General features: G+C 44.0%; 2 protein-coding genes across 2 annotated transcripts in view; one reads left to right on the top strand and one right to left on the bottom strand.

Annotated features, from left to right (window-relative positions):
• LOC138441134 (large ribosomal subunit protein uL16-like) overlaps positions 1–27,528 on the top strand; it is a 790,661-nt gene that overhangs the window by 641,678 nt on the left and 121,455 nt on the right. The window lies entirely within an intron of this gene.
• The window catches only part of MARCHF3 (membrane associated ring-CH-type finger 3), a 154,271-nt gene that overhangs the window by 13,676 nt on the left and 113,067 nt on the right, over positions 1–27,528 (bottom strand). Inside the window, exons 2-3 of the mRNA XM_069591647.1 lie at positions 26,249–26,492; positions 23,123–23,327 (exon numbers count right to left, since the gene is read on the bottom strand). Coding sequence (XP_069447748.1) covers positions 23,123–23,327; positions 26,249–26,436 — 393 coding nt within the window. The 5' untranslated portion in view covers positions 26,437–26,492. The remainder of the gene's footprint in view (positions 1–23,122; positions 23,328–26,248; positions 26,493–27,528) is intronic.

Below are 27,528 nucleotides of genomic sequence, written 5' to 3'. Positions count from 1 at the left end.
TTTGTACTGGAACCAGATTACACTCTGGTGGCTAATAGCTCCGATCGATTACAACCTTCCCCATGAATCTCCTTAATGAGAAACCATCATGAAAATGAAAGAAACTGATAGGAGGGATAATAACCGATAGAACCATAACAAATTTATAGGGTAGAAAACCAGAAAAAAGAATGCCTGATCTCAGAATGTTTACTCACTTGGGTTTATCTGCCAGAGTGTCTCCTGTTAATCTGACACTTGGTAGAGTTATTCACCAAGTGCTTGACTTTCTCGGAACGAGGCTTCTTCTTGAAGCCCAACACAACACAGCCTGCACTGAGCTGTCTGGCTTGCCTGGAGAGCTGCGATGGGAAAGGGGCAGTGCAAAGACCCGAAGACATGTGACAGGTCCTCGGCATAATTTAGAACTGAAGATGAAACTAAAAAATCACACATTTCAGTTAACTTGAAACATATCAGAAAACAAAAGCAAACAAACTCCCACCAGTGTTTTAAGTCCCTGAACTTTGCAGTCTGTCAGTGAATTTCCAGGACAGTTGAAGCTGCTCAGAAGGATATTCTGACTCCAGGGAAGCTAAGGAGACGCTCGCTTCAAATGTCCATCAACCCCGGCTGCAAGCAATGCACCTCAAACGAAAACTTCGTAGATGATTTGCTCATGACCCGAAATGCCAATCTCCAGCCTTGGCCTCTCTCCAAAGCTCCAGATGTGTATATTTAGCAGGCCACTCCACAGCTCCACTTACATGACTAGTAGACAACTCAAACTCCCTAGACCACTGGGGAAGTCCCCAAAGCTGAACACTTGATTAAGCATGGACGTCATCAACAAAAGAGTCCAAAATGCAGTACTTGGAAGCAATCTCAAAAAGGACAGAATGATCTCTGTTCATTTCCAAGGCAAACCATTCAGTATCATGGTAATCCAAGTCTATGCCCCGACCAGTAATGCTGAAGAAGCTGAAGTTGAATGGTTCTATGAAGACCTACAAGACCTTTTAGAACTAACCCCCCAAAAAGATGTCCTTTTCATTATAGGGGACTGGAATGCACAAGTAGGAAGTCAAGAAACACCTGGAGTAACAGGCAAATTTGGCCTTGGAGAACAGAATGAAGCAGGGCAAAGGCTAACAGAGTTCTGCCAAGAGAACTCACTGGTCATAGCAAACACTCTCTTCCAAGAACACAAGAGAAGACTCTACACATGGACATCACCAGATGGTCAATACTGAAATCAGACTGATTATATTCTTTGCAGCCAAAGATGGAGAAGCTGTATACAGTCAGCAAAAACAAGACTGGGAGCTGACTGTGGCTCAGATCATGAACTCCTTATGCCAGATTCTGACTTAAATTGAAGAAAGTGGGGAAAACCACTTGACCATTCAGGTATGACCTAAATCAAATCCCTTATGAGTATACTCTGGAAGTGAGAAATAGATTTAAGGGACTAGATCTGATAGACAGAGTGCTTGATGAACTATGGATGGAGGTTTGTGATATTGTACAGGAGACAGGGAGCAAGACCATCCCCAAGAAAAATAAATGTAAAAAAGCAAAATGGCTGTCTGAGGAGGACTTACAAATAGCTGTGAAAAGAAGAGAGGTGAAAGGCAAAGAAGGAAATACCTTCAGAAGGATATACCCATCTGAATGCAGAGTTCCAAAGAATAGCACGGAGAGATAAGAAAGCCTTCCTCAGTGATCAGTGCAAAGAAATAGAGGAAAACAAAGAATGGGAAAGACTAGAGATCTCTTCAAGAAAATTAGAGATACCAAGGGAACATTTCATGCAAAGATGGGCTCAATAAAGGACAGAAATGATACAGACCTAACAGAAGCAGAAGATATTAAGAAGAGGTGGCAAGCATACACAGAAGAACTGTACAAAAGGGATCTTCATGACCCAGATAACCACAGTAGTGTGATCACTCACACTCGTCTAGAGCCAGACATCCTAGAATATGAAGTCAGGTGGGCATTAGGAAGCATCACTACGAATAAAGCTAGTGGAGGTGATGGAATTCCAGTTGAGCTCTTTCAAATCCTGAAAGAGGATGCTGTGAACGTGCTGCACTCAATATGCCAGCAAATTTGGAAAACTCAGCAGTGGCCACAGGACTGGAAAAGGTCAGTTTTCATTCCAATCCCAAGAAAGGCAATGCCAAAGAATGCTCAAACTACCACACAATTGCACTCATCTCACATGCCAGCAAAGTAATGCTCAAAATTCTCCAAGCCAGGCTTCAGCAATACGTGAACCGTGAACTTCCAGATGTTCCAGCTGGTTTTAGAAAAGGTTGAGGAACCAGAGATCAAATTGCTAACATCTGCTGGATCATGGAAAAAGCAAGAGAGTTCCAGAGAAACATCTATTTCTGCTTTACTGACTATGCCAAAGCCGTTGACTGTGTGGATCACAATAAACTGGAAAATTCTTCAGGAGATGGGAATACCAGACCACCTGACATGCCTCTTGAGAAACCTATATGCAGGTCAGGAAGCAACAGTTAGAACTGGCCATGGAACAACAGACTGGATTCAAATAGGAAAAGGAGTACGTCAAGGCTGTATATTGTCACCCTGCTTCTTTAACTTATATGCAGAGTACATCATGAGAAATGCTGGGCTGGATGAAGCACAAGCTGTAATCAAGATGGCCAGGAGAAATATCAATCACCTCATATATGCAGATGACACCACCCTTATGGCAGAAAGTGAAGAAGAACTAAAGAGCCTCTTTATGAAAGTGAAAGAGGAGAGTGAAAAAGTTGGCTTAAAGCTCAACATTCAGAAAATGAAGATCATGGCATCTGGTTCCGTCACTTCATGGCAAATAGATGGGGAAACAGTGGAAACAGTGTCTGACTTTATTTTTTGGGGCTCCAAAATCACTGCGGATGGTGATTGCAGCCATGAAATTAAAAGACGCTTGCTCCTTGGAAGAAAAGTTATGACCAACCTAGACAGCATATTAAAAAGGAGTGACATTACTTTTCCAACAAAGGTCCATCTAGTCAAGGTATGGTTTTTCCAGTGGTCATTTATGGTTGTGAGAGTTGGACTATAAAGAAAGCTGAGTGCTGAAGAATTGATGCTTTTGAACTGTGGTGTTGGAGAAGACTCTTGAGAGTCCCTTGGACTGCAAGGAGATCCAACCAGTCTATTCTAAAGGAGATCAGTCCTGGGTGTTCACTGGAGGGATTGCTGTTGAAGGTGAAACTCCAATACTTTGGTCACCTGATGTGAAGGGCTGACTCATTTGAAAAGACCCCGATGCTGGGAAAGATTGAGGGTGGGAGGAGAAGGGGACGACTGAGGATGAGATAGTTGGATGGCATCACTGATTCAACGGACATGGGTTTGGGTGGACTCCGGGAGTTGGTGATGGACAGGGAGGCCTTGTGTGCTGCAGTTCATGGGGTCATAAAGAATCAGACACGACTGAGCGACTGAACTGAACACCACCTTTCTTCTCTGTAAGGCTCCCTATCAGGAAATGGCATGACCAACCCCCTGTTGCTTCATTAATCCTGCTTCCTTTCTGTGTCATACCCTGCAAATCTAGCCCTTCTGCAGGCCCCATCAGAACTCCTTCAGCACACATCCGGAATCTCTGCTCCTCTCTCCATCTCCATTGCTGCCATCCCCAGGCCTCCATCACCTCTTACTTGGGAGGCAATTGCATTCCTGCTTCCATTCTGGTCACCTTCTCGTCCAAATCCAAAACAGCAGTCAGAGTGGCCTTGTAATTACATAAATCAGACCATGTTGCTCCTTTGCTTAAAATTCTCCGATGCTTAGAATAAAACTCTGCCCTTCCTCTGAGTGTCTACCCTGCCTTCCTCTGTGTGTCTCCTATAACCTCTCCTGCTTCATTTCCAAATTTACACGTGGCTATTCCCATAAGGGGAACAGGCTCTGCCCATATTCTTGCATGGTTGGCTCCTTCTCATCATTTAGTTAAAAAATACTCCTTGCACCTCTGAGCATTACCTGGCTATATTTTCTACAGAGTGCATGACACTGTGAAATGACGCTGTTTATCTATTTATCTGATTGCTTGTTTATTTTTTTGCTCCCCACTTCAATGAGAGCTCCATGATGGTAGCACTTCATTTTTGTTCATTCTTGTATGCCTTGATCCAAGAACAGTACTGGAACATAGTAGACACTTCATGAAAATGAATGAATAAACATCTGAGATGCCAGTGGCCCTGACTAGAAATGACCCTACAGTATGTTAAACTAATTAAATCAGTCAGTGAGAAGAAACTCTGTTGGCTGGTAAACCTCAAGTTCTGAAGTTCACTGCTTTTAGCCTATTAGTTTGGAGATAGAATTCCTTATAACACTCCTTTTCGGTTGCCAAGATAATATATTGTTTTGTTGCTACAAGGTGAAAAATCCTGTAGATTCTTTTCAAGTCATCTTTTTACCCTAAGATGTAAATAATCATGAAATATAATCTATTTTTCTATAGGTCATGAAATAGCATGAGAAATCCAGTAAATTATTCAGGGTCCTTTGTACTGTTTTAGTCACAGTTACTGTCTTATTTTTTTTTTCTAGAAAAAAAGTACTTTGAAATATATGAGAAAAAGACAATACCAAGTGTCCATGTAAAAATTATACAACTTGAATTCAACTAAAAATAGGTGCCCAGTGCCTATTATGTGCCAGGTATTTTTACTGAATTTAATGACACCAGATGGTGGTGTTATTCCCATTTTGAATTGGGTTATTAAGCCTCAGTGAGGTTAAATGACTTGTTCAAGGTTACACAGTGGAGGAGCCAGTATTTGAAATCTCCAGCCTACTGTTCTTTCATATCTTCCCTTCAGCTTGTTTCTGTGCTACAGAAAACCTTGACCCTCATTTTCGTTTGCTCTCACAATGAGTAAGGTTTGAGAAGCAGCACTGAGCAGCAATAAAACATGGGAATCGAAGCAGGAGACAGGACCCTGCTTCCACGTGTATCTTCTTGGTTCCCCCTTATGCTGTGTGAACTTCATTAAGTTCCATCACCTTTCTGGGGGAGTGAAAATGGGAGTCTCCCTCCAAGGAGTAAGGATGGTCCAGCTTTGAGGGGATGGGGACCACCTCTCGCTAGTTGTCTTAACGTCCCACTTTTGTTCGAAACATGAGGTCCAACTGTAGAGTGGCTATGTCATCTCTCAGCCCTACTCTCTTCTGAGCTCCAGGCTCGTGGATCCCACCGCGCACTGAATTTCTCTGCATTCGTGTAACAAACATCTCACCCTTCCCCAGGTCCACAGTGCAACCCTGGACTCACCACCACTGCAACTTGCCCACAGACTGACTCCAGTTCCTCTCCCAGGAGGCTCGACCCCAGTCCGCGGCAACACCGACCCCCACAGGCTCCCGCAGACAACCTCCACCTCATTCTCATTCTCCCTTTCCTCATTCCCTGCTCCCTCTACCCAACCTGTCAGCAGATGCTGACGTTTTGGAACACATCTCGACACATTCACATCTCCGTCTCTAGGGCCACGACTCTTTACCAAGCCACCCTCACCTTTCACTTGAACCATGTGATAGTCACTTCAGTCTTCTCGTTCTGTTACCCTGGAATCCAGGTTCTCTATAAAAAGCAGCAAGATCACATCACTTCTCTTGCTGAAAACTCCCCGGTGGGTCCCTATTGCACTGAGTCTAATGCCTCGCTGCAGCCACCAAGCCTGCGTGTCGTAGCCCCACTGCGTGTACCCTGGGCTCTACAGACCCCAAGGGGTCCAAGGATATGACTCATGGGATCTGTGATTTTACGATGAGGGGGAGATCACATCTTTATTTTCACAGCCTCTAACTGAAGTTTAGTATCTCATTGAGTTATGCAGAAAATCTTAGTGACTGTCACCTACAGAAACCACAGATATCTCACACTAAAACTGTTGCAGATATCTTGACAAATTACACTTCATAGTCATTAGATCTGCAAAACGCGTTAAAGCAGCATCTATATTTTATGCCACAGCTTTGTCTTTTAAATATTTTTATAGCTGTATTATAATGTAATTGGCTTTCTTTGCATTCCTATGTATTTTATCTTGTGTGTGTTAGTCACTTCAGTTGGGTCCGACTCTTTGCTATCCTATGGACTACAGCTCACCAGGCTCCTCTGACCAGCGGGTTCTCCAGGCAAGAATACTGGCCCTCCTCCAGGGGATCGTCCAGACCCAGGGACTGAACCCATGTCTCTTAGGTTTCCTGCATTGCCAGGCAGTTTCTTTACCACTAGCGCCATTTGGGAAGGCCTGTATTTTACGTGATGAAAAACATGATTCTGAGAAGAGATCCACAGGCAGACTGGATCTGCCTATGGGATCTGTGACAGAAAAGTTGAAGCACCTTGAAACCTAGCTCCTTTGACTCCTCAAACAGTGCTCTTTGCAGTGGTTTTTTTTTTTTTTTTTTTTTTCCTGTTTCAGAAATACTCAGCTGGCCTGGCTCAGCACCTTTGCAGTGGCTGCTCTTTCTGCCTGCCACTCTTCCCACATCTAGTTCCTTCTCATGGGCCATCCCTCTGTTCACACATCACCTCTTCAGAAAGGCCTTCACAAACCCCCAAATTCCTTCTCCTCAGTCATTCTGTAACATAACAGCTTGTTTCTTCCTTCATAACTTGCATCACCATCAGAACTAATCTTTTGATTTACTTGTTTTTTCTGTCATTCTTTCTAGCAGGTAAACTCTGTTAGTACAGTGTTCTGGCCTGTTCACAGTTATATCCCATTTTCTAAAATATTTGTGTTTGATAAATTTTAGTTGAAGAAATACATAAATCCTTCTTAACTTGGTGATCTCTTTGAATAGAAATCAGATGAGTTTAACTGAAATATATACACACATATATAAAATCACTCCCCATGACTCTTCGGATCAAATCCAGTTAAGTAATTTTTGTCCCAGACACATGCTTAGCAGTTGTTCTGGCCTTCACAGCTGTGAATTGGCTGAAGTATACATCATATTCAAGGACACCCTAGAGATCTGGGATGCTCCCTGGAGGACTCAGGCCAATAAGCCAATTAAAGGGCTATCATGCTCCATAAATACTATATTTGTGTCTGGAACATTATAATTTGGCTTCAGCATTATTTGAACAACTGCTACACACACTCACACCAATGGTTTGAAATTTTCCAAAGATAAGATTAGCAGCATAGCAGGGTTAGATGGCAAAATAATTTTGTATATTCACTTGAAATTCCAGATATAAGTAAAAGGGGGAGTCATTTTTCTCTATTTTATATCACTGTGTGTAGAAGTGATCACAGCCAAATGCAGATTGTTTATCCAAAATACAAGAAGATACTGCAGAATTATGTGGCATATGTGGTCCATATAAAGCCAGAAACACAAGATGAGATAAACAACCAAGAAAGCAGGAAGAGCAAGAAAACAGAAATCTGCAGATGAAATTAATAAAAAGCATAGGGCCAACAATAAAAATGATTACTCTGGAAGACAGTGGTTTTGTGCTGTGTAATCTATTACAAATAGGACATATACAGAAGCCCCAAGTTCCTGGAGCTCTTATGGGACCCCTGGCCCTCCAGCTGGTGAAGTTGCTGCCATCTAACACCCCTTCTGCTGGCCTGTGGTTGGAGCCCAGGATTCTGGAGCTTTAAATAATTACTTCCAAGAGAAAGACAGGATCACAGAGTAAATGGTACCGTGACAGGGTACCAAGTAAGAACCCTCAGTGGAACACTGGACAAAGTATGAGAATATGATAAATTACATGCATAAGAATAATAAATACCTATTTTGTGAATCAGGGATGTTTAAAGGAATACAGAGGGAGAAATCAAATTTACAAGCAGATCCTCAAAATGGGACCACACTGAAAAAACCGGTAGTGAAAAACCCTCATGTATTAAGACTGTGAGTATGAAAACACTTCCAAGCAGGGTGTGGTGGAGGAATTTCGATGAAATGTGATCCATGTGCCAAATACAGGATAGAAGAGACATTCTCACCAGGACCATATATTCCCAAAGTCAGCAAGGATGGGAACACTTTGAGAAGAGGAACTCTCTGCTGGATGGATGACTGTGAGAAGAGAGGAACTTCCAGATTCACAGTGCTTAACAGTCCAGGGTTTTGCTGCCAAAAAGTTCCCCACATATTCAGGGCCTGTCTGATCTTGCTGACATTGGACACATCCTAGCAACCAATGGATCTGGAATCCTTCAAGGCTCCACTCGAGACAATGGCTTAAGTTTACAAGTTGCAGTATTTGGTGGGAACTCTTTATTTTTGTTTGGCACTCTTACCCTCAGATTTCAAAGGGAGCCCACTAGCCCACAATCCGGATTGGGCTACGAACACCAGGCTCATGTTATCTAAGTTTTTCATGATTTGTAAGATTTCAGGCATGCTCTTCCTTAGCCTCCTCACATCCAAATGAAAAAGTCTCCCTCTTCCTGTCCAGGCCACCCCGGTCACCTTGTTCTTCTGGCTCCCTTGGATTCTTCAGGGGGCTTCTCAGGTGGCACAGTGGTAAAGAACCCACCTGCCAATGCAGGAGACATGTGGGAGACTTGGGTTTGATCCCTGGGTGGGGAAGATCCCCTGGAGGAGGGCATGGCAACCCACTCCAGTATTCTTGCCTGAAAAATACCATGGACAAGAGGAACCTGGTGGGCTACAGTCCATGGGGTTGCAGAGGGTCGCACATGACTGAACACACACACATTGGACTTTTCAGATATCCTTCATTAGGAACGGGTCCCAGAATATCAGACCACCAAGTAAAAATACACCACAGTGTTACCTGAGGGGAGGGTGCCAGTTTCCTCTTTTGGCATGAGTTGTTTTGCTTATGTTCAGTGTTCGCAGACCATTTTGCTACAAATTTCTCATGGCTGCCTTCAAGGAAGCCATTCTTAAGGAGTAGTGGCAATGGCTGGATGTCAGGGGTCGTGACATCAGGGACTGGCGTTTCCAGAAGGCCAAGCAGGAGACCGGCTGGAAGGATACAACTGCTGTCTGGGGGAAAGCTCGACCCCAACCAGGGGACATTTCTAGCTTGAGTGACCCTGAGACATGTGTCCTTGTGGCAGAACCAAGCCAACCACCGGAGAACCCAAGTTAATAACCAGCCCAGTGCTGTATGTGGGCAGAACTGAATCAGCAGCTGTCCCTTTAACACTAGCAAGTCATATCCACTGTTGTGGATATCCCTAGAATTATAATGAGGCCTCCTCACAGAAGAAGGAATTTGCAGTGAAGCAATGAGAAGTTTTCCTTTTAAGGGTGCAAGAGACGCTTTTGGACAGTCTACATGTTCCCTTGCAGCCTATGTTACTGTTTGTGTAGGTCAAGGATGTTTGACCCTGGGCACAGGACTTCAGAAAATCTGTGACCCCTTTGTGACTTTATGTGAACACTGGGTGTCTGTGCATTTCAGGGGAGAGAATTCAAGCCTTGATCCTATTTTCAAACATGACTGAGGGGAAGCAGTGCTGTTCCAGAGCATTTTCCTAAACTGTCTCAAGACACTCTTTGGTCTGGTCCAGCTTTCTGAGCTTTGATAAATTTCAGAATATGGGCGGCAGGATGTTGATTCCCTTCTGAGAATCCATATGGACTATCCATATCTCCTTAGACCTGGACTTAAGACAAAAATCAACCTAGGGCACAAACTGTGATATTTAAAAAATAAATCGTGTGGTTGTAGGGCAGCAGAATCATGAAAACATCTAAATTAAAAGGCTAAGGGGAAAAAAAAAGACTTTTACTGGACACAGGTGGCAAAATTTCAGACAACATAAAATCAATGCATAATTATTTCTTCTCAATAAAAGTGAACAGTTTCATCACATAAATTGTGATCGGGAAAAGGCAAAACTTTAAGAGGGGAATAAACCATCCACATCTCTGTGCCACTTTCTTCCTTTCGAAAATGGAAAAGGTTGGGGACTTTTCTGGTGGTCCAGTGATTAAGAATCCACCTTCCAAAGCAGGGGATGCAGGTTTGACCCCACATGCTGTGGGTCAATTAAGCCTGCACAATGCAACTACTGAACCTGTGTGCCACAATGAAGACCCAGTGCAGCCAAAAAAAAAGAAGAAGTTTGTATATAGAAACAGTTGAACACGAAAGTGGTAGCGGGTAGAACAGTGGCATAGGGTAAATACTCAGTAAATGACAGCAAGTAGGAGAGGAAGCAGTATATTAAGGTGAATAGAATGTGAAGGAGTAAGAAAATGATAGCAAGGAAGCTTAAGATATGCTTTCTATAAATTCTGACATTGGACCTTACAAACCTTATGCTGCATAAAGGAAGCCAGTCTCAACTGCAGGGTTCCATTTATAGGAAATGTCCAGAACAGGCAGATCGATCCACAGAGATATAAAATAGATTCTTGGTTGCCTAGGGCTGGGGGAGGGTGTGAAGGTAGAGAGATGAGGACTGGAGAGTTCAGGCTGAAGTGTGTGATATTTCTTTTGCAGGTGATGAAAATGTTCTAAAATTTCTGTGGACTATATGGTCTATGAATTGTGTCTGAATAAGTGTTCTAAAAGTCTGAGACTGAAAAACACCCTTGGTAAAAATATTCTGAAGTGGCCTGTAGATTTCCCTAAAGAATCCCTTCTCTTGCATGAATTCTGATTTGCAGGTATTTCTTTCCACCTTGCCACAACTTCATCTAATAGGGTTATTTTTCAGATATATGTATCTGTCAGGTACGTCTTACAAACAGCTGAAAATGTGTATATATTTTGATGAACGAATGACTTCTGGGTTTCAGCATTAAAGTCATAGCTTTTAAGCAGATGAGCCAGTGTTTAGAAAAATATTAGAGCCATTTTATTACTTTCATCTCTCATCCCTTTCCTCCCATCATCTACCAGCGTTAAGGCAAACAGCTAGCCTTTGGAAGTAAGCAAAGTGTTAGGAGAGGTTGCATAAATTTCTAGCACGGTGAATATTTTCTCTTCATCTCCTGATTTCTGTTTTTATTGATTCTACACAGATATAAGTCCTTAATGCCCATAAATTCTATTTTACAACTTTCCTGCAGTTCCTACCTGCCAGCAGCATTTCATATACGACATTAGCCATTTTTCCTGAGAGCCCTAAAAGATTCTGAACTTCACCCTTTCTGCCAACTTTCTGTCTCTAATAGCATCGCTGGAGATGAAGTGATGATAAGACAATGATTAGAAAATATTTCATTTTCTTCTTTTAATCTGACCTCAGTCTTTACAAACAGATCTTTTACATATTTTAATAAGGGGCATACCTAAGAAGCCTGTTTTTCAGTGTTCCAAACTAAAAGCTTTAAAAGCGTTTTTCTTTCTCTTTCATGTTAGACACACACAAATACAACTTTGTTCTCATATATCCGTCACAGCATAAACCTATCCCTACAGCTTTGTAATAATGGACTGCAAAGAAACAATTTTATCCCAAGCAATCTCACAGGGTTCCTATTTCTTTATGAATGAAGGTAGGCAGCTATGAGGCACTGTACAGGAATATACGTTTAGTGAACAATGGAAGAGGAACACAAAGCCACAAGACCTGACAGGGTTTTTCTTATCTTTCCCCAAATTTGCTGCACCTGTCAAGAAACGGAAGCAAAGAACAGAGGCAATTATATAAATAATTCAAGAGAAAGACCAGGGTTTTCCTTCATGAGTTGCAAAATCAGTTTCACCAATCTGAGTTATATAGATGACAGCGTCTATAGAAATTCACCTCACACGTGTGTACAACCATATTATAAGCAATTAATCCTCACAACCTGCTCCTGAAAGGAGGGAAAAGGCTCTTAAACATTTTGGGTTCACCAAGCTTTCTAATAACATCTCTCCTAGTAGAGACCTTGGAAGAAGTGAGTGACATCATGATTCATGGAAATGAAGACAAATGCAGAGAAAGAGTAACTAGATGAAAAGGGAGAGAGACAGGGCATATAAAGTCCCTTGGAAATGAAGAATGACTTCTCTGGCTTCTAATAGGGTGGCGTACCTCTGAGCTTTGTTTCCCAACAAGCCCAGAGTATCAGAAGCACAGAGAAGAAATGCTATTCCTCTTGCCCAGCACCCAGTCTGGCACAGCTCATTGTTGTTGTGTTTTTGATACACTTCATTTTTTAGAGGTGGTTTTATATTCACAGCGAAATTGAGTGCACAGTACAGAGTCCCCATATATCCCCTGCCTCCCCCACTATCAACATCCTCACGTCAAGAGTGCTACGTTTGTTACAATTGATGGACCCACACTGTTACCTAAAGTTCATAGTTTCAGTTCAGTTCCGTTCAGTCGCTCAGTCGTGTCTGAGTCTTTGCGACCCCATGAATCCCAGCACGCCAGGCCTCCCTGTCCATCACCAACTCCCGGAGTTCACTCAGACTCATGTCCATCAAGGCAGTGATGCCATCCAGCCATCTCATCCTCTGTCGTCCCCTTCTCCTCCTGCCCCTCAATCCCTCCCAGCATCAGAGTCTTTTCCAATGAGTCAACTCTTCGCATGAGGTGGCCAAAGTACTGGAGTTTCAGCCTCAGCATCAGTCCTTCCAACGAACAGCATGAATGTATATCACTCTTGGTGTATATTCAGTGGGTTTGGACAAATGTATAATGACACACAGCCACAACTGTGGTATGAGACAGAATAGGCTCACTGCCCTAAAAATCCTCTCTGCTCGGCCTGTTTGCCTCTCCCTCCCCACCAAGAGCTCTGTATTCAATAGATGGGTCAATGTCAAGAGGCACATCAGGGCTTTAGTCATCACCTTTTCTATGCTTCCCTTTCTAAAGTACATATAGTCCCTTAGAAACTCTGGCTATTGGTAGAGAAGCCCTCAGTTCTCTGTGTGCTTGTGTGTTAACATGTCAATGAGCAAGTGGAAAGACCTCTTGAGCCAGGAAGGAGGAAGCCAGGCAGGTATGGTGGCAAGTGCACGGACTCTGGAGCCAGAGGAACCTGAATTCATCTACCCTCTCTGCTGACTTCCCTGTGGCCGAAAGTCTTTAAGATCTCTGATGAGTGACTACATCTCAGAATCTCAGCTTCTTTATCTATAAAATGAGATAATATCTATTATAGGGATACCAGATACACTAAAATAAGATGGCGATATAAAATGCACGATATACATCTCTCTCCTTTGCCTAGGAAATGGTTAAATAATTTAAGAAGAGAAAACTCTGGGGTGTGAATATCTTGAGGGTAAAAATAGATGGACTCAAAGTGAAATTAATGAATGCCACTGGATTGGAATATCATGTCAAGATCTGTGCCTATGCTAGAAAATGGAGATCTTAGCATAAATGGGCAAAGAAGGGTGTTATTCAGTGAATAAATGACCACTGGGTTCCTACTGCCTAACTGAAGATACTTCTCCATTTGGCTCATTCGAATATAATTGTCCATTAGGCAGCATTTAACCATAATCATGTACTGTTCACAATATTTCAGACCATTATGTATTTCAAAATGTGTATTCTTTCTTTGGCATTAAAAGTGGCAGGTGTTGACACTTAAAACTGAAAAGGCAAGAGAAGGGCAGGCAGATGCCCTCAGTGTGGAGTTTTATGCATATCTGATAACTCTGTCTGAAATTTGCACCAGGGCTCATGCAATTTATGACTGCCTTCAGTTCATCCTGGTGCCTTCACCTGCACAGGGCCACTCCTGTGGGCTAATTGTGCCTTGTTATTTCAGCAGGACTTAGGGGAGAGATGATTACTTGGTGTAGTTACACAGTGACATTTCACTGCTTCTTGATCACACTTGCCTTTACAAAGCTCTCTGCCCAGCTGGGGACACTTTCTTCTCCAACCCCCACAACCCCCCAAACTCCGATATAATGGCTTCCAACTGTCTGCCTTTCAAAGAAGTGGACCCTTTGGTGGCCAGCACTGCTGTACTGTTTGTTCTTACATTTGGAGGGAGCTCAAAGGGGCTGGCATTTTTCAGGATTATCTGTATTCTGTTTACTTGTTCTTGGCCCAGATGTGCTTCAGGGAAACTTGGCTCAGTCTTCTGTTTTTGATACTACCTGAGGATGAGTTAGTGACAAGTGTGTTAGTTGCTTGGTTGTGTCTGACTCTTTGCGACCCGTGTACCCCACCAGCCTCCTCTGTCCATGGAATTCCCCAGGCAAGAATACTGCAGTGGATTGCCATGCCCTCCTCCAGGAGATCTTTCTGACCCAGGGATCAAATCTGGGTCTCCCACATTGCAGGCAGATTCTTTACCATTTAAGCCATCAAAGAAGCCCGAGTTGGTGACAACTACAGACATTTCCTCCCTCCTCCCCTCCGGAGGCTGTTCTTTAAAAGATGTGTTGCTCGCAACATGGTGACATTCGTTACTTCTAGGTGGTGGATACACACTTGTTTATATATTGTTTTTTGCCCTCCTCTCTATGTGTTATAACACAGAACAATTAAAATCAAAACGTTGTGTGAAACAATTCCTAGTGTTTTGCATCTTTGTGCCTCTATTCCAGGGACCCGCAGATGAGGAGAGGCTGAAGGCAGCTACTAGGATGGAGAAAGGTCCTCTTTTTAAATTTGTATTTAAAAAATGTAATTAGTTTGTTTTTGGCTGCACTGGATCTTTGTTGCTTTGCACAGGCTTTCTCTCGTGGTGGTAGGCAGGGACTACTCTTCGTTGCAGAGCTTGGGCTTCTTATTGTGGGGGCTTCTCTTGTGGAGCGTGGGCTCTAGGGTGCATGCGCCTCAGCAGCTGCAGCACGTGGGCTCAGTGGTTGCAGTTTGCTGGCTCAATAGTAGTGGCACACGGGCTTAATTGTTCCGAGGCATGTGGGATCTTCCCAGGTCAGGGACCGAACCTGTGTCTCCTGCATTGGCAGGTGGATTCTTATTCACTGAGCCACCAGGGAAGTCTGAGAAAGGTCCTTTCAAAAACATGATTTCTAATTTGTATTTCAACCCAAGTCACTGCAAGTGTCAATACAAGTTAAAATGCTAGAATTGGTCCTGTAATTCTTTTAATGCAGGGAACAGGATTTCCCCTCCAAATTAGTCCTTTCCCAGCAGTGGATGGGCTGAACACCCAGGCACCAAGCAGTTAGCTCCCTTCCATCTGGCATGGCCATGTGAACACTTCAGTTGGCTTGCCTTTTTAAATGAAGTGATTTTTAATGAAGCAAGCTGTGAATTTAATAGATACCTTAAAACAGCTTCTTTGTAACTAAGCTTTAAGTAACGAAGGAACTGCCAAATTAGCCACCAGAATCAAGAGAAAAATCCAAATCCGAACAACTGTAGGATTAAGCGTCTCTAGACTTTAGTCATCAGGCAGGTCATCTCAACTACTGGACAAAGGATGGGGAGGCTGGTGACAGGGCAGGCAAGGAAGTGCTTGGCCAACACTAAGGCAGCTGCAGTGCACGGTACTTCTCACCACTGTCTGTGCTAGTATTCTCTCTCCTACCGGCTCATTAATTGTGTGAGTTTGAACCAGTCATTTCAGCTCACTCATAATGTGGGGACAATAGGAGGAGATCATTAAGTTCAGTCTGTACTACCTTGGGAGAAAGATGTTGGTAGAAAGAAATCACATACCATTCGGAAATTCTTTTAGAGGTGGGGTTGTTGTTCAGTTGCTAACTCATGTCTGACTCTGCAGTTCAGTGGGTGCAGGAGGCCACGGCTCCCTGTCCCTTACCATCTCCTGGAGTTTGCCCACATTCTCGGCCACTGAATTGATGATGCTATCCAACCGTCTCATCCTCTGCCACTCTCTTCTTTTGCTCTCAATCTTTCCCAGCATCAGTATCTTTTCCTGAGTCGGCTCTTCATATCAGGCGGCCAGAGTATTGGAGCTTCAGCTTCAGCATCAGTGCTTCCAATGAGTACTCAGGGTTGATCTCCTTTAGGATTGACTGGTTTGATCTCCTTTCAGTCCAAGGGACTCTCAAGAGTTTTCTCCAGCACCACAGTTTGAAAGCATCATTCTTTGGCGCTCAGCCTTCTTTCTGGTCCAACTCTCGCATCCATACATGACTATTGGAAAGGCCATAGCTTTGACTGTATGGACCTTTGTCAGCAAAGTGATGTCTCTGCTTTTTAATACACTGTCTAGTGTTAGGTTTTAAAGGTAGGGGATGCCACACAAGTTTGGAATCTCAAATGTAAAAAGCAGGCACATGCTGCAGAGGGTGAAGAGGACTGGGTGGGTGTAAGCAGAAGGCAAGACCCTTGGGAACTAGACAGTGCATGCATGTCCAACCTGAAGGCATTCAATTTTTAAAAAGAGCATTAATTCAGTAAAGCACAGCTGTGTGCGAGAATGAGGTCACCCGCTGGCTAGTTCTGCTCTGCTTTACTGGTGAGAAGACTGACGCATTCAGAGGAGGAATGATTTGTTCAGGTTCTCACTGAGGTAGTGGGCAGCCAGCTGGTTCTACAACAGCAGCCACAGCCGGGGTGTTAAGCCCTGCTAGGAAAAGTCACCAGCACAGATGTCACTCAGTGCGAGGGGCTTTTGTTGTGTTCTCTGAAAAATAGACACAAAAGTCCCTCGCCACGCCCCCTTTCTGTTATGTCATCTTTCCTTTGCTCTTGGCTTTGGGAGCCTCAGCCTGGACTGGAGCAGGTGGAAGAGCTGCCTCCAGGAGACAGGGCTGCAGAGGAAGGGCCTGATCAGCCCTGGGGAAGCTGAGGCCCCATGCCTGGAGGACAGGAGGGAGGGAAGTGGGAGTGCCAGGTGGATTCAGGTAAATCCATTCCCCATCCCACTGCTCAGACACTGCGTGCGGCTTTTCCTTGTCCCTCCAGAACACAGGAGGAGAGCAAAGCCTGAGATCGGTAACCTGAGACCTTCCTTGCTGCTTGCTGGGATTTTGACCGCAAGGGAGTGAGTGAGTGTTAATCACTCTGTGTCTGACTCTTTGTGAGACCATGGACTGCAGCCCGCCAGGCTCCTCTGTCCATCGAGTTCTCCAGGCAAGAATACTGGACTGGACTTCCATGGGCTTTTCCAAGGGATCAAACCTGGGTCTCCTGCATTGCAGGCAGATTCTTTACCATCTGAGCCACCAGGGAGGCCCACAGCAAACCCGTGCCTTCATCTACCACATGGGCAAGACCATCTTTTCCCCCGCACACCATGCTGAAGACTTTGCTTGCCCAGAGCTTGCATTCCAAAAAGCTTGCAAAGTCCAGCTGGGCCTGGATCTTCCCAGTCGGCCTGACCCTCCCGACTCCCAGTCTCCCTCCTCTAACTCTGGTCAGCGTCTCCTGGCCAAACTCTGAAGCACACGTTTTCTCCTCACTGGTTGCCAGTGGAACAGGGCTCCTGCCACTGGCTGAGGACTGATGACTAGAAGGCAGGCAGAATTTGTCAGAATCATCACATTTGCTATGTGGCTCAAAGCAGTGGTGCTGGTTTTATATTATACAAACCCTTGTCCAACTGTGTCTGTCTTGAACTGAAGGGCAAAGGGTCATTCTCTTTGATGTACAACCACAGGCTCCAAATATGATATATGGTTTGCAGTTGGGAGGAAGATTCTCTATTTATCTGTCTGTTTAATGAACCGAGGCTTTGTGATGGCCTATCACGTGCTGTGATTACGGTCCTGCCACCTTACTCTTGGGCTGTGCTTTGCTCACCGGCTGGAATGAAGAGGGGAGGTTGCCCACCTTCCTTTGAGGAAGTAGGGGGTCCTCATGCCTGGGAAGCTTCCTCCATCAGTTTCTGTCCTCTCTGGTGTCATTCCTTAATTATCCCAAGGCTACAGCGGTTTGCTGATGAAAACGAACACTTTGAAACCAAAAGTTCACATTTTAACCTTGTTGTTCAGTCGCTCGGTCACGTCTGACTCTGCGACCCCATGGACTGCAGCATGCCAGCACATTTTAACCTAGAAGGATACATATGTACATACTGCTATATTTTAAAACAGATAACCAATGAGGACCTACTGTATAGCGCAGGGAACTCTACTCAATACTCTGTAATAACCTACATGGGAAAGAACTTGAAAAAAGAATGGGTACATGTATATGTATGATTGAATCACTGTGCTGTGCCCCTGAAACTAACACTTGTTAATCAACTATACTCCAATATAAAAAAAAAAAAAGAAACCAAACCGACTACGATGAAGTGAGCAACATCCTTTCCTAAGCCTGACAGAAACATAGTAGGAGGGCTTCAGTGAAGTCTCAAATCTATTAAATAGCCAAGCACCAAGGTACAAAGTCATTTCTTCACAGCAGTTCAACTCTGCTCCCTTTTGTATAGCTGAAGATGACACTGAATCCTCGGCACACTTTCAAACCATTTTCCTCCAGTGACTTAAAAAATTATAAATGAAAAGTTTGAAAAAACAAAGTCTTTAATCCTCATCTCCCAAGCTTTATATTCCATTATTCTGAGTAACTGATATGTGTGAAAACACTCTCAGTTTCAATTTAGCTCAACCTCAGACTCACCGGGAACAGCTTTTAAATTGTTCATACAATTCCTATCAATCAGCTGGGGTTGTGTAAAGGGAAATAGGAATACGAAAACCTAATCACTTCTTCTGTGAAAAATCACCATGTTTTCCTGTTTGGGGACAGATCAGATCCTAGGAAGCCTTTCCTGCAGATTTCCACCATTTCCTGGCTGTTTCATTTTAATCTTGACATTGTTGAGCTGATCTATTACTTCATGAGTTTCCCGGGCAAGGGCAGGTGTTACTGATACATGTCTTAGGAAAGCCCATTGGCAGATATTCCCATCCTAGAAGCTGATGTTGCAAGCACGCTATCTGCACATAGAAAGCCGGATTTCCTTGGCAAACTGCTCAATCAGATATACAATCACGGCAAAAGGCGGAAGTCAAGGCACACATTTTTGGGAACAAATTGTGCTATTTTTATTGGTTTGCTGTATTTCACCCTTATAAAAGAATGGTATTAGAGTTCATCTTACAGACAGAAATGAGGAAAACTGAAAATGAGTAGAGAGGAGACCATAAAACCACCTAGGCCAGTCATTCCGTGAATCCTTTTATGGTTAGTGGCTGTCTATTTACTGCATTCTACCAGGTCAATATTCTTGGGGCTAATTCATCTGACAAATTGCCACTGGACACATTTTCCATCATCAACAAAAATATGTAGCCTTCCTGAGAGAAGTGCTGGCTGGGTAGGTATGAAATGTATGTGGGTTATATCCGTTTTCCTTTTTGCTATGGACAGTTCGAATGCTTTCCTTTCAAACTTTGCCCAAGTAGACACAGATCTTTTAGGAGATTTACACTAGCTGGACTGTAGAGGAAATCCACCCATAATTGAATAAACCCAACCAACTCTCTTGGGTTGAAACTACCTCGTTATGCTAGCTTACTTAGCACCAAGAAAATATTTAGGGTATAAAACTGAAAATGAATTAAAAAGACTAAAAGAATTAGTCTCCCCATGTAGGTAGGTAGGTAAGTAGATACACACAGCAACTTACTGAAGCCCTGGGTTGGCCAAAAAGTTTATTTGGGTTTTCCTGTGACACCATATAGAAAAATCGGCATGGACTTTTTGGCCAACACAGTATAATTTACTCACCTTACAATGGGCTCATTTTAAGTGTAGAATGTTTTGTTGTTGTTGTTGTTGTTGTTGTTGTTTTTGCACAAGAATTTGAGCCTTTTGGAGACCAAAGAGATCACGGAGAATCTGCAGTTCACCCTCCACACTGCAGCTCAGAGAAACAGGTATGTCACCCAGATGGTCAGTGGAAAGTGGAGAAGTGATGCCCAGTTTGGAGTTGCTATTAATAATCAGTCTATTGACTTGGCCATTTTGAGTAGAAACTCATTCTTTGCAAGGAGAGGGAAGAAAGACTTTATGTAGCAGCCTGTGTAGAAGATAGCTTTGGGTTCCTGATCTGTTAAAAATGAACATCCAGTTGCTGGCTGCAGAGAATGTAAGAAACAACAGGCGAGGAAGTATCTTCAGAATGGGATTGAGGAAGATGAAGGCTTACGGTGGATGAAGGACTGAGAGTTTACTAAAGAATGGGAGTCTGTGGAGTTAAGCAATTCCAACTGATGTAATGTCTGGATGCTGACAAATAAAATTTATAAATGGCTTTTTAAACCGCTTCCTCTAGCAATGGGAGTTGTTACTATCACATTGATTTTGAAATGAAATGTTACGGAATTTTCTTGCTTTAATGAGAAGGCAGAACCAACTGGTAAATAAAGTAATGATTAAAGCAATTAAAGAGGGAAAATGATAAAGTAACAATACTCCTAATGCTTAAACCCAAATAGGCAGGTTTTGCTGATTTGCTGAAAAGATTCATTTTCATCTTGAAGTAAACATATTGAGAAGCAACGCTCACTGTGAATAAACCTGCCCTTTGGTAAGAGGAGAAAAGTCAATTAGTAATGTCATTTGTTTAAAAATCCGCCTGCACCTGGTTCTCATTTGTCCTCCAGCTGAGAAACCAAAGACAACTTCTTTTTATTGCTTGTGGTCAAACAGCAAGTTCATCTCGCCATCGGATGATCAAACGGCCAGCCTCCCCCAGCTTGAGAAGGCCTGCCTTTCACTTTCAACTTGTTCAATCATCATTAACTCTGAAAAATGTCACATTCCATTTGTGCAATGGAAATGTCACCACCAGTGACCGTTTGGGTGAAGTTTTTGTAGGCGAGGCCCTAAATTGTGCAGAGCACCTCACACATTCTCAAGGTCTTTTGCCCTGTTTCCTTGTTTAATGACAGTGGTCTGAGATCCTGGAGTCCATCTACAGCCTGACACCCGTGGCTCTGAAGAAACCTCTGTGTGGGGGTACATGTGCCTCTCTGAGACTGCAAGGGTTCACTGCGTGACCTGACACATGTGTGTTATCTGACATGCATGCACCCCCAACCCCAGCCTTTGTTAGCTATTATGCATACACATACTGGGGTTTTTGCCAAGTAAAAAGTCTTCTCTACTGGGGAAAGACCAGTTTAAAAAAAAGACCACTGGATACAGCCCATTTCAAAGCAAGGTTTTCTTTCTTTGGGAAGCCAGCTGCCCTGGAAAGAGCTGCAATATCAAGCTGGGGAGGTTCCACAAAGTTTCTGGAAAGGAGAAATAGGCTTCTTTTTAACTTTGGCCATTGGGCTTGAAAATCTTCGCCTCCTTTGTTTATTACTTAATTATATTTCCTCCTCTGCAGAGAAGTTCTGAAATGAAAATCTCAAGGAAGGTGGTAGTGAGCTAAATCCTCATGGCACTCTACAGAAATGAATTTCTGGAAGTAGATGTCAAACAGCAAGACACCTAAATTAAGAGGTCACTTGATCTAGAATCTTAAAAAGGAGTATTGAGTTTATTGGGGCAAGTCAAATAAATTTTGTGCCATTTGGCAAGGAGGTCACAGCTAAAACAGCCCCCAGTTATGGGTCCTGATTAGATTTTCAAGGTCAGAACCAAGAGAATGTATAAGCAGAGCGCTCTAGAACCTTAGTGCCAACAAGCTAACATGCTGTTTTAAATAGCCTCCAAGAAGGGCTTCTTGATTTCTAGCTTTAGTTTAGTGTCAAAGTTCCACTGAGTCAGCTGAAATGAGGTTATCAGCCCAACTGGATTATAGGCACAATGTCTTGGCCTCTTCCAGCTAGCTCTGGTTCAAGTGTATTAGAATATTTATTGTTGCCAATATGCAATTTTTGATTGGCTGGCAGCTGGGGAGTAGGAGAGAAGGCAAAGATAACTTAATAATTTTTTTCCAGTTTCTCCAGTTAATACAAAGACACTTGCTCCTTGGAAGGAAAACTGTGACGAACCCAGGCAGCATATTAAAAAGCAGAGATACCTCTTTGCTGACAAAGGTCTGTATAATCAAAGCTATAGTTTGTCCAGTAGTCATGTATGGATGTGAGAGTTGGACCACAAAGAAGGCTGAGCACCAAAGAATTGATGCTTTTGAATTGTGGTGCTGAAGAAGACTCTTGAGAGTCCCTTAGACTACAAGATCAAACCAGTCCATCCTAAAAGAAATCAACCCTGAATATTCACTGGAAGGACTGATGCTGAAGCTGAAGCTCCAATACCTTGGCCACCTGATATGAAGAGGTAACTCAGTGGAAAAGACACTGATGTGGAGAAAGATTGAAGGTAAAAGAAGGAGGCAGCAGAGGATGAGACAGGTAGCATCACTGACTCAACAGACATGAATTTGAGCAAACTCTGGGAGACAGGGGAGGAAGCGAAGCCTGGCATGCTGCAGTCCATGGGGTGGCAAAGAACCGGACACAATTTAGCAACTGAACAGCCATACATGACCGGACCCTGGGTCTAAAGAAGAATCACGTGGCTCCTAAAATAGGAAAGATAATGTCCTGCCATTTTAATGGCTGGGTTGGCAGCATCACTTTTAAGAAAAGAGATATCAATACTAGGTTATTAGCTGAAAAAAGCTTGCGTGTCATTTCCTAGGAGAGATTTTTAAAAATTCAAACTCTTGCATATATACCTAATATTATGAATGTTTTATAGATATTAATTCATTTACCCCTCATAGTAACTCCAAGAGGTGAAGTCACTTACCTAAGGTGTAGAACTAGTCAAACCCCCAAATGTAGGTCTTTGTGCGTTATACTACACCCCACTCCAGTATTCTTGCCTGGGGAATCCTATGTACAAGGAGCCTGGCAGGTTACAGTCCACAGGGTCACAAAGAGTTGGATACAACTGAAGTGGCTGAACACACATGCAGTTATACTTTTCTACAAAGATTTCTCAGACTAGGCAACCCAAATCCCATTTATCTGTTGCTTCAAGGTGAGCAATGGTGTGCAAAGAGAACAGTGTTTGATCTGTTTGCTCCGTGTCACAGGCATGGAAAAATGGAGATCAAGTCTCTAAAACGTCCCCTATCTCCTCACACTGATTTCTTCTTCTCTCTCATCTCCACTTCATAGAGGTCACCTTTCTGCCATTGGCTCCCGAGTGCTGGCTCTGTCTCATGTCACACACACACACACGCGTGCGCACACACACACACACAGCTATTACTATGCTTCAGTGAAGCGGCACAGGGTCTGTGAGCTGGGCATAAAAGCAGACATCATTTGCTCATTAGAGCTAAGTTTTCAAGACGTGCCCCAATTACTGACCTCCACTAACGGCCTGGGTTTGCGCTCGACTGCAAACCTGAAGTGGCAGAGTTCACAGTAGCTGGTGTTTGAGGACGACAGCCAGTGTTCCAGGCAGCTCCGATGAATTGTCCCCAAGGTCCCTGTACATTCACATGGAGAGAGCAAGTCCTCTTGACTGCTGCCCTCGTGGCAGATCCTGCACATCGGCCGGTCATTGAAGGGACTGCAAGAGAAGGAGGGGCACCTGCTGGTCACGGGCTGGTAACCACCGCCACGCCATGGTCCTCCAGCTCTGGGGCCTTCGGACCCTCCCCCGCGGCAGCTGCTCAGAACATACATCTGCTTTAAAACCCAATATCTACACTGGCATTCGGCCATGGGGGCCAGGGTCCTTGGGCATCTACTTTTGTCAAAACAATGAACTAGGGGGTGGCTAATACCAGAGTAGGCGGACCCAGGGACATAGTGAGGGAAAAGGAGCAATGTGTTAATTTTGCCTTGGACGTTGATGTAGTTCAGGCAAACTATCAATTGAAAAATAAAAATCATCCTTTGCTAGTAAGAAATTGTTTGCAAACAGCACCGATTATAGTTTCTAGACAAACTGAGTCTTTTGAACCAGGCCAGGACACTTTTGAATACCCAGAGGTTCTTTGCCTTTCTCTTTTTAGTGGGATGGGAGAGTGAGAGGAGGAAAACAGATGGGCAGCCGACCCTGAAGCCGCCACACAGAACTGCAGCCTGAGCCGGAGCACAGAGCTGGAGCTTTCCTATGTTGCACTTCGGGCTGCTGAGGACACTCAGCTGAAAGCCGGTAAAGGTATGTCCTACCAAGGTGGCCTCAGTCCAGGGCTCGGCCTTTAACTTGGAAACATCACCCCTGTGAGGACTCATGGTGTTGTGGTTAGTGAGGCAGGCTCTGGAGTCATGCCACTTGGGCTCAAGCCCCAGCTCTGCTGCACATGAGCTGGCTCACTTTGGGCAAATAATGTCTTCTCTCTGGACTTTAGCTTCCTCATCTCTAAAATGGGCACAAAGCAGGGTACTGTCCTCATATGGTGACTGTGAGGATAAGAAAGTGTAATCCAGGCCACAAGCTTAGATGAGGGACCAGCAGGTACTAAGTGCCTAGTTAATGCTCACTATTTTCACTTGTAGAAAAACTCAGGTCAGGGAAAATCAAATGACATGGCCCTCACCACGTATGTCAAAGGCCAAGGGAAAGCTCCAATAAGATGGCCTCAGTTCTCAATGGATACTGGAGGGCTATCTGCCTCTGATCAATGTCTTTTTATATTGTTAGAGGTCCTTACAGGGTATTAGATTTTTAAACGTCATCACTGTATGTGCAAACCCAAGGACCAGACTCTTTACCCACCTTTCCCTACTTCTTCCTGTCCCCTACAGTGACCCAGGCTTATGCTAACCCCACTCTCTCTGGCTCCATCTTTGTGGAAACAGCCACGAAAACACTGCTCTTTCCCAAAGGCTTTTCTGGGGATGATCCTGGGACTGAGTGAAGGCTAAAAGGGGAGTAAAAGAGGAAAGGAGACTCCTTCCCACTTGCCAAAAGGAGCCCCACATGCTCAGGGGTGGGAAAAGAAAGTTTAAAGAGTTGACTTTTTTCTCTCATTATTCCTGGCCTCCATCGTTCACACTGAACCAAAATGCTTATACAATTGTAAAAGTTCTGGTTTACACTACCATATGGTAGGAGAACATGTGAAAATGCCTGATACACACACGCACACACACACACACACGCTGGCTCCCAGGTCTCGGTCGTTTCAGCTCTGCAGCCCGTGCTTCCTGATCAGATGGGGTGTTTGACGGCTCGAGGGCGACAGGAGCGCGTGCAGACAGATAACTGTCTGTCTCCGCTCACGGCCGAGCACTCACACTCACTGCCTCCTTGTATTCTGAGTCCTAACCAACTGTTACAAGTTTTCCCAGAGGTAGAAAAATATATATTGACTTTTTTTTTGTTTTAAATTTCTTCCCTTTGTGAAGGCCACACAGACTGACAGTCAAAGGCACATGGATAATGTTTATAACATGTGTGGGCGGGCGACCCCATGTCTGGCGGCCAGCACACGTGGGGCCAGGGGGTTCGGGGTGGCACAGAGAGTGCTCTGGTATCACCAGGGGTCCTGTTGCACGTAGGGGTTGATGAGCCTGTATCTGCACTGGAGGAGTTGGCTGAACTGCTCAGACCAAGGTAAGCAGTCGAGCTCTGAGTGACTGACCCGAAGTTTCAGGGTCAGACGTGTCAGCAGTGAAATCACAGGGCATGTCTACTATTGAAATACATTTCACAGTCATAAGTCAGGTCCCACTTACTCATTCTGAAATAAATGGAGAAGCCGAGGAGCACTTAGTGGCCAGGCAGCCTGTGGCTCTCCACTTGCCAGTGGGTGGCAAGAGCACCAGAGGAGACCTCCGAGGACACAGGGCTGGCCTGGATAAACCATGTCTGGGCTGCTCAAAGCCTTCAGTCTGGCTCAGCTCATCACTCAGGGGAGACGAGCTGTGATAGTACTTCACAGGGCGGAGTGTGTATCAAGGATCGTGGAGAGGGCATGTGGAGGGCAAAGAAGGAGGCAGCAGAAGAAGCCCCCAAATGGGGATGTGCCCGAGGAACCCCCAGGAAGCTGCGCTGAATGGGCCCCCATCACGGGGTGCTAGCCTGCACACCAGAACGTCACTTCAAAAGTTTTACCCACGTATCCAATCACTTTGGCTCAGGCACCTGAAACCAGAGGCCTTCTTGGTTCTATCCTAACAAAGGGGGCTACCTTTGTTAGTACCTGAAGTTGACAAGAAAGTAATTACTGTTGCAAGGTCAAAATAACAAATGTTAAGCAAGTGACCCTGTGCCTTGTGGGATCCTTCCCTGCCTGGCTCTCTGCGAGTGTGACTTTAAGCAGAAAACTCCACAGTGTGAGTTTTAGCTTTTTACCCCATTGCTATAGAAACAGCAATAACAGAACTTGTGTAGTTTTTTTTTTTTTTTTCCTCTCTCCAGTACCTCCTCTCACCTGACACAAAGACCTGAGCACTAATTACATTCCCTTTGGCATTTCACATCTGACAGAAAGCACTCGGGATCAATTACAGATTCATTGATTTCAATGGTGGTACTACCTCTGCGTGGCAAGGGTCCGCACTACTGTTGACAGCAGCTGCCCGTCCTTAGCGGAAACTTGCATGACATACTGCGGCTGCCCATTCACCAGGCTGCCACAGTCCTCCACGGTCTTCACCACGGGCGCAGCAGAGCCGGTGCAGTCTGGCAGCACTTCGGGCAGGTGACTGCAGCGGCTGGTTGTCATGGTAACAGACAGCAATTACTCTGCTAATGGCTTCCACATTCATACAGGATTTCCATCTAAGAGAGATCAGAAAACAGTTTACTTGGGCAGGGTACTTAATAGAAAACGGAGAATTATGGCCACCATCATCATGTCATGATTTAATAGAAATAACAGGTGGTACTTTGTCTTGCAACCATTTGCAAAGCTCACGCACACACTCAGCCCGTGAGAACCCGTAGATATGGTTATGAACAGGACAGTGAGCGTGTCAGTGTATGTAAACACCGAGGATCGGAGAGGGGAGGGCATGGTGGGCCCTGCAGCCAGATCTGAAGAGAAGATAAGCAGTTCTCCCGCTCTGGGCCAGAGAAGCAATAAGTCTTTGTTGACACTCTCTCAGAGTTACTAGAACCATTATTAAAACCGTTTGCAACTATTTTTTTTCTTGGAAGCAATTTATCCTCTATGCAGCTTCATTCTGAGATGCTAAGATTAAAAAGAGAGAGAGTGAAAAAAGGCAAAAAGAAAGGAGGGAAAAAAACCCAAAACCATGTGAATTCGGCCAAATAGCACCTTCCTGGGCAATATTTGCCAAACGTGAATCACTCAGTTAATGAACCACCTTTCTGACTTTTCCCGTATCTGTGTTCCATAACAAAATTATCTACTTAATGTGTCTTGAAAATTAGCTTGCTTTAAAAAGTTAACCTATTTTAGCCTTGTCTTAAAGTTATTCATGAAATGATAAGTTTGATGAGCTTGTTATACCAATTTTCTTTTAAAGATGTTTATTTTTTTGGATGTGGGCCATTTGTAAAGTCTTTGTTGAATTTGCTGCAATATTGCTATAATATGTTTCAGTATTTTGGTGGTGAGACATGTGGGATCATAGCTCCTGGACCAGGGATTGAAACTGTACCCCCTGCATTGGAAGGCAAAGTCTTAATCACTAGACCTCCAGGCAAGTCCCTATATATATTTTTTAATGGACATTACAATAAATACATTAGTACTAAGCTTTTGGTTCTTTTTGTGTACCATTTAAAATCTAGGGACACTGCCTTCTCAGAGGTGAACACATAGGTGAATGAGGTCTCTACCACTTGTTAC

Source organism: Ovis canadensis, chromosome 5 (assembly GCF_042477335.2).
Source record: "Ovis canadensis isolate MfBH-ARS-UI-01 breed Bighorn chromosome 5, ARS-UI_OviCan_v2, whole genome shotgun sequence".
In the NCBI taxonomy this organism is placed as follows: domain Eukaryota; kingdom Metazoa; phylum Chordata; class Mammalia; order Artiodactyla; family Bovidae; genus Ovis; species Ovis canadensis.
This window is presented reverse-complemented; position numbering and strand designations above follow the sequence as displayed.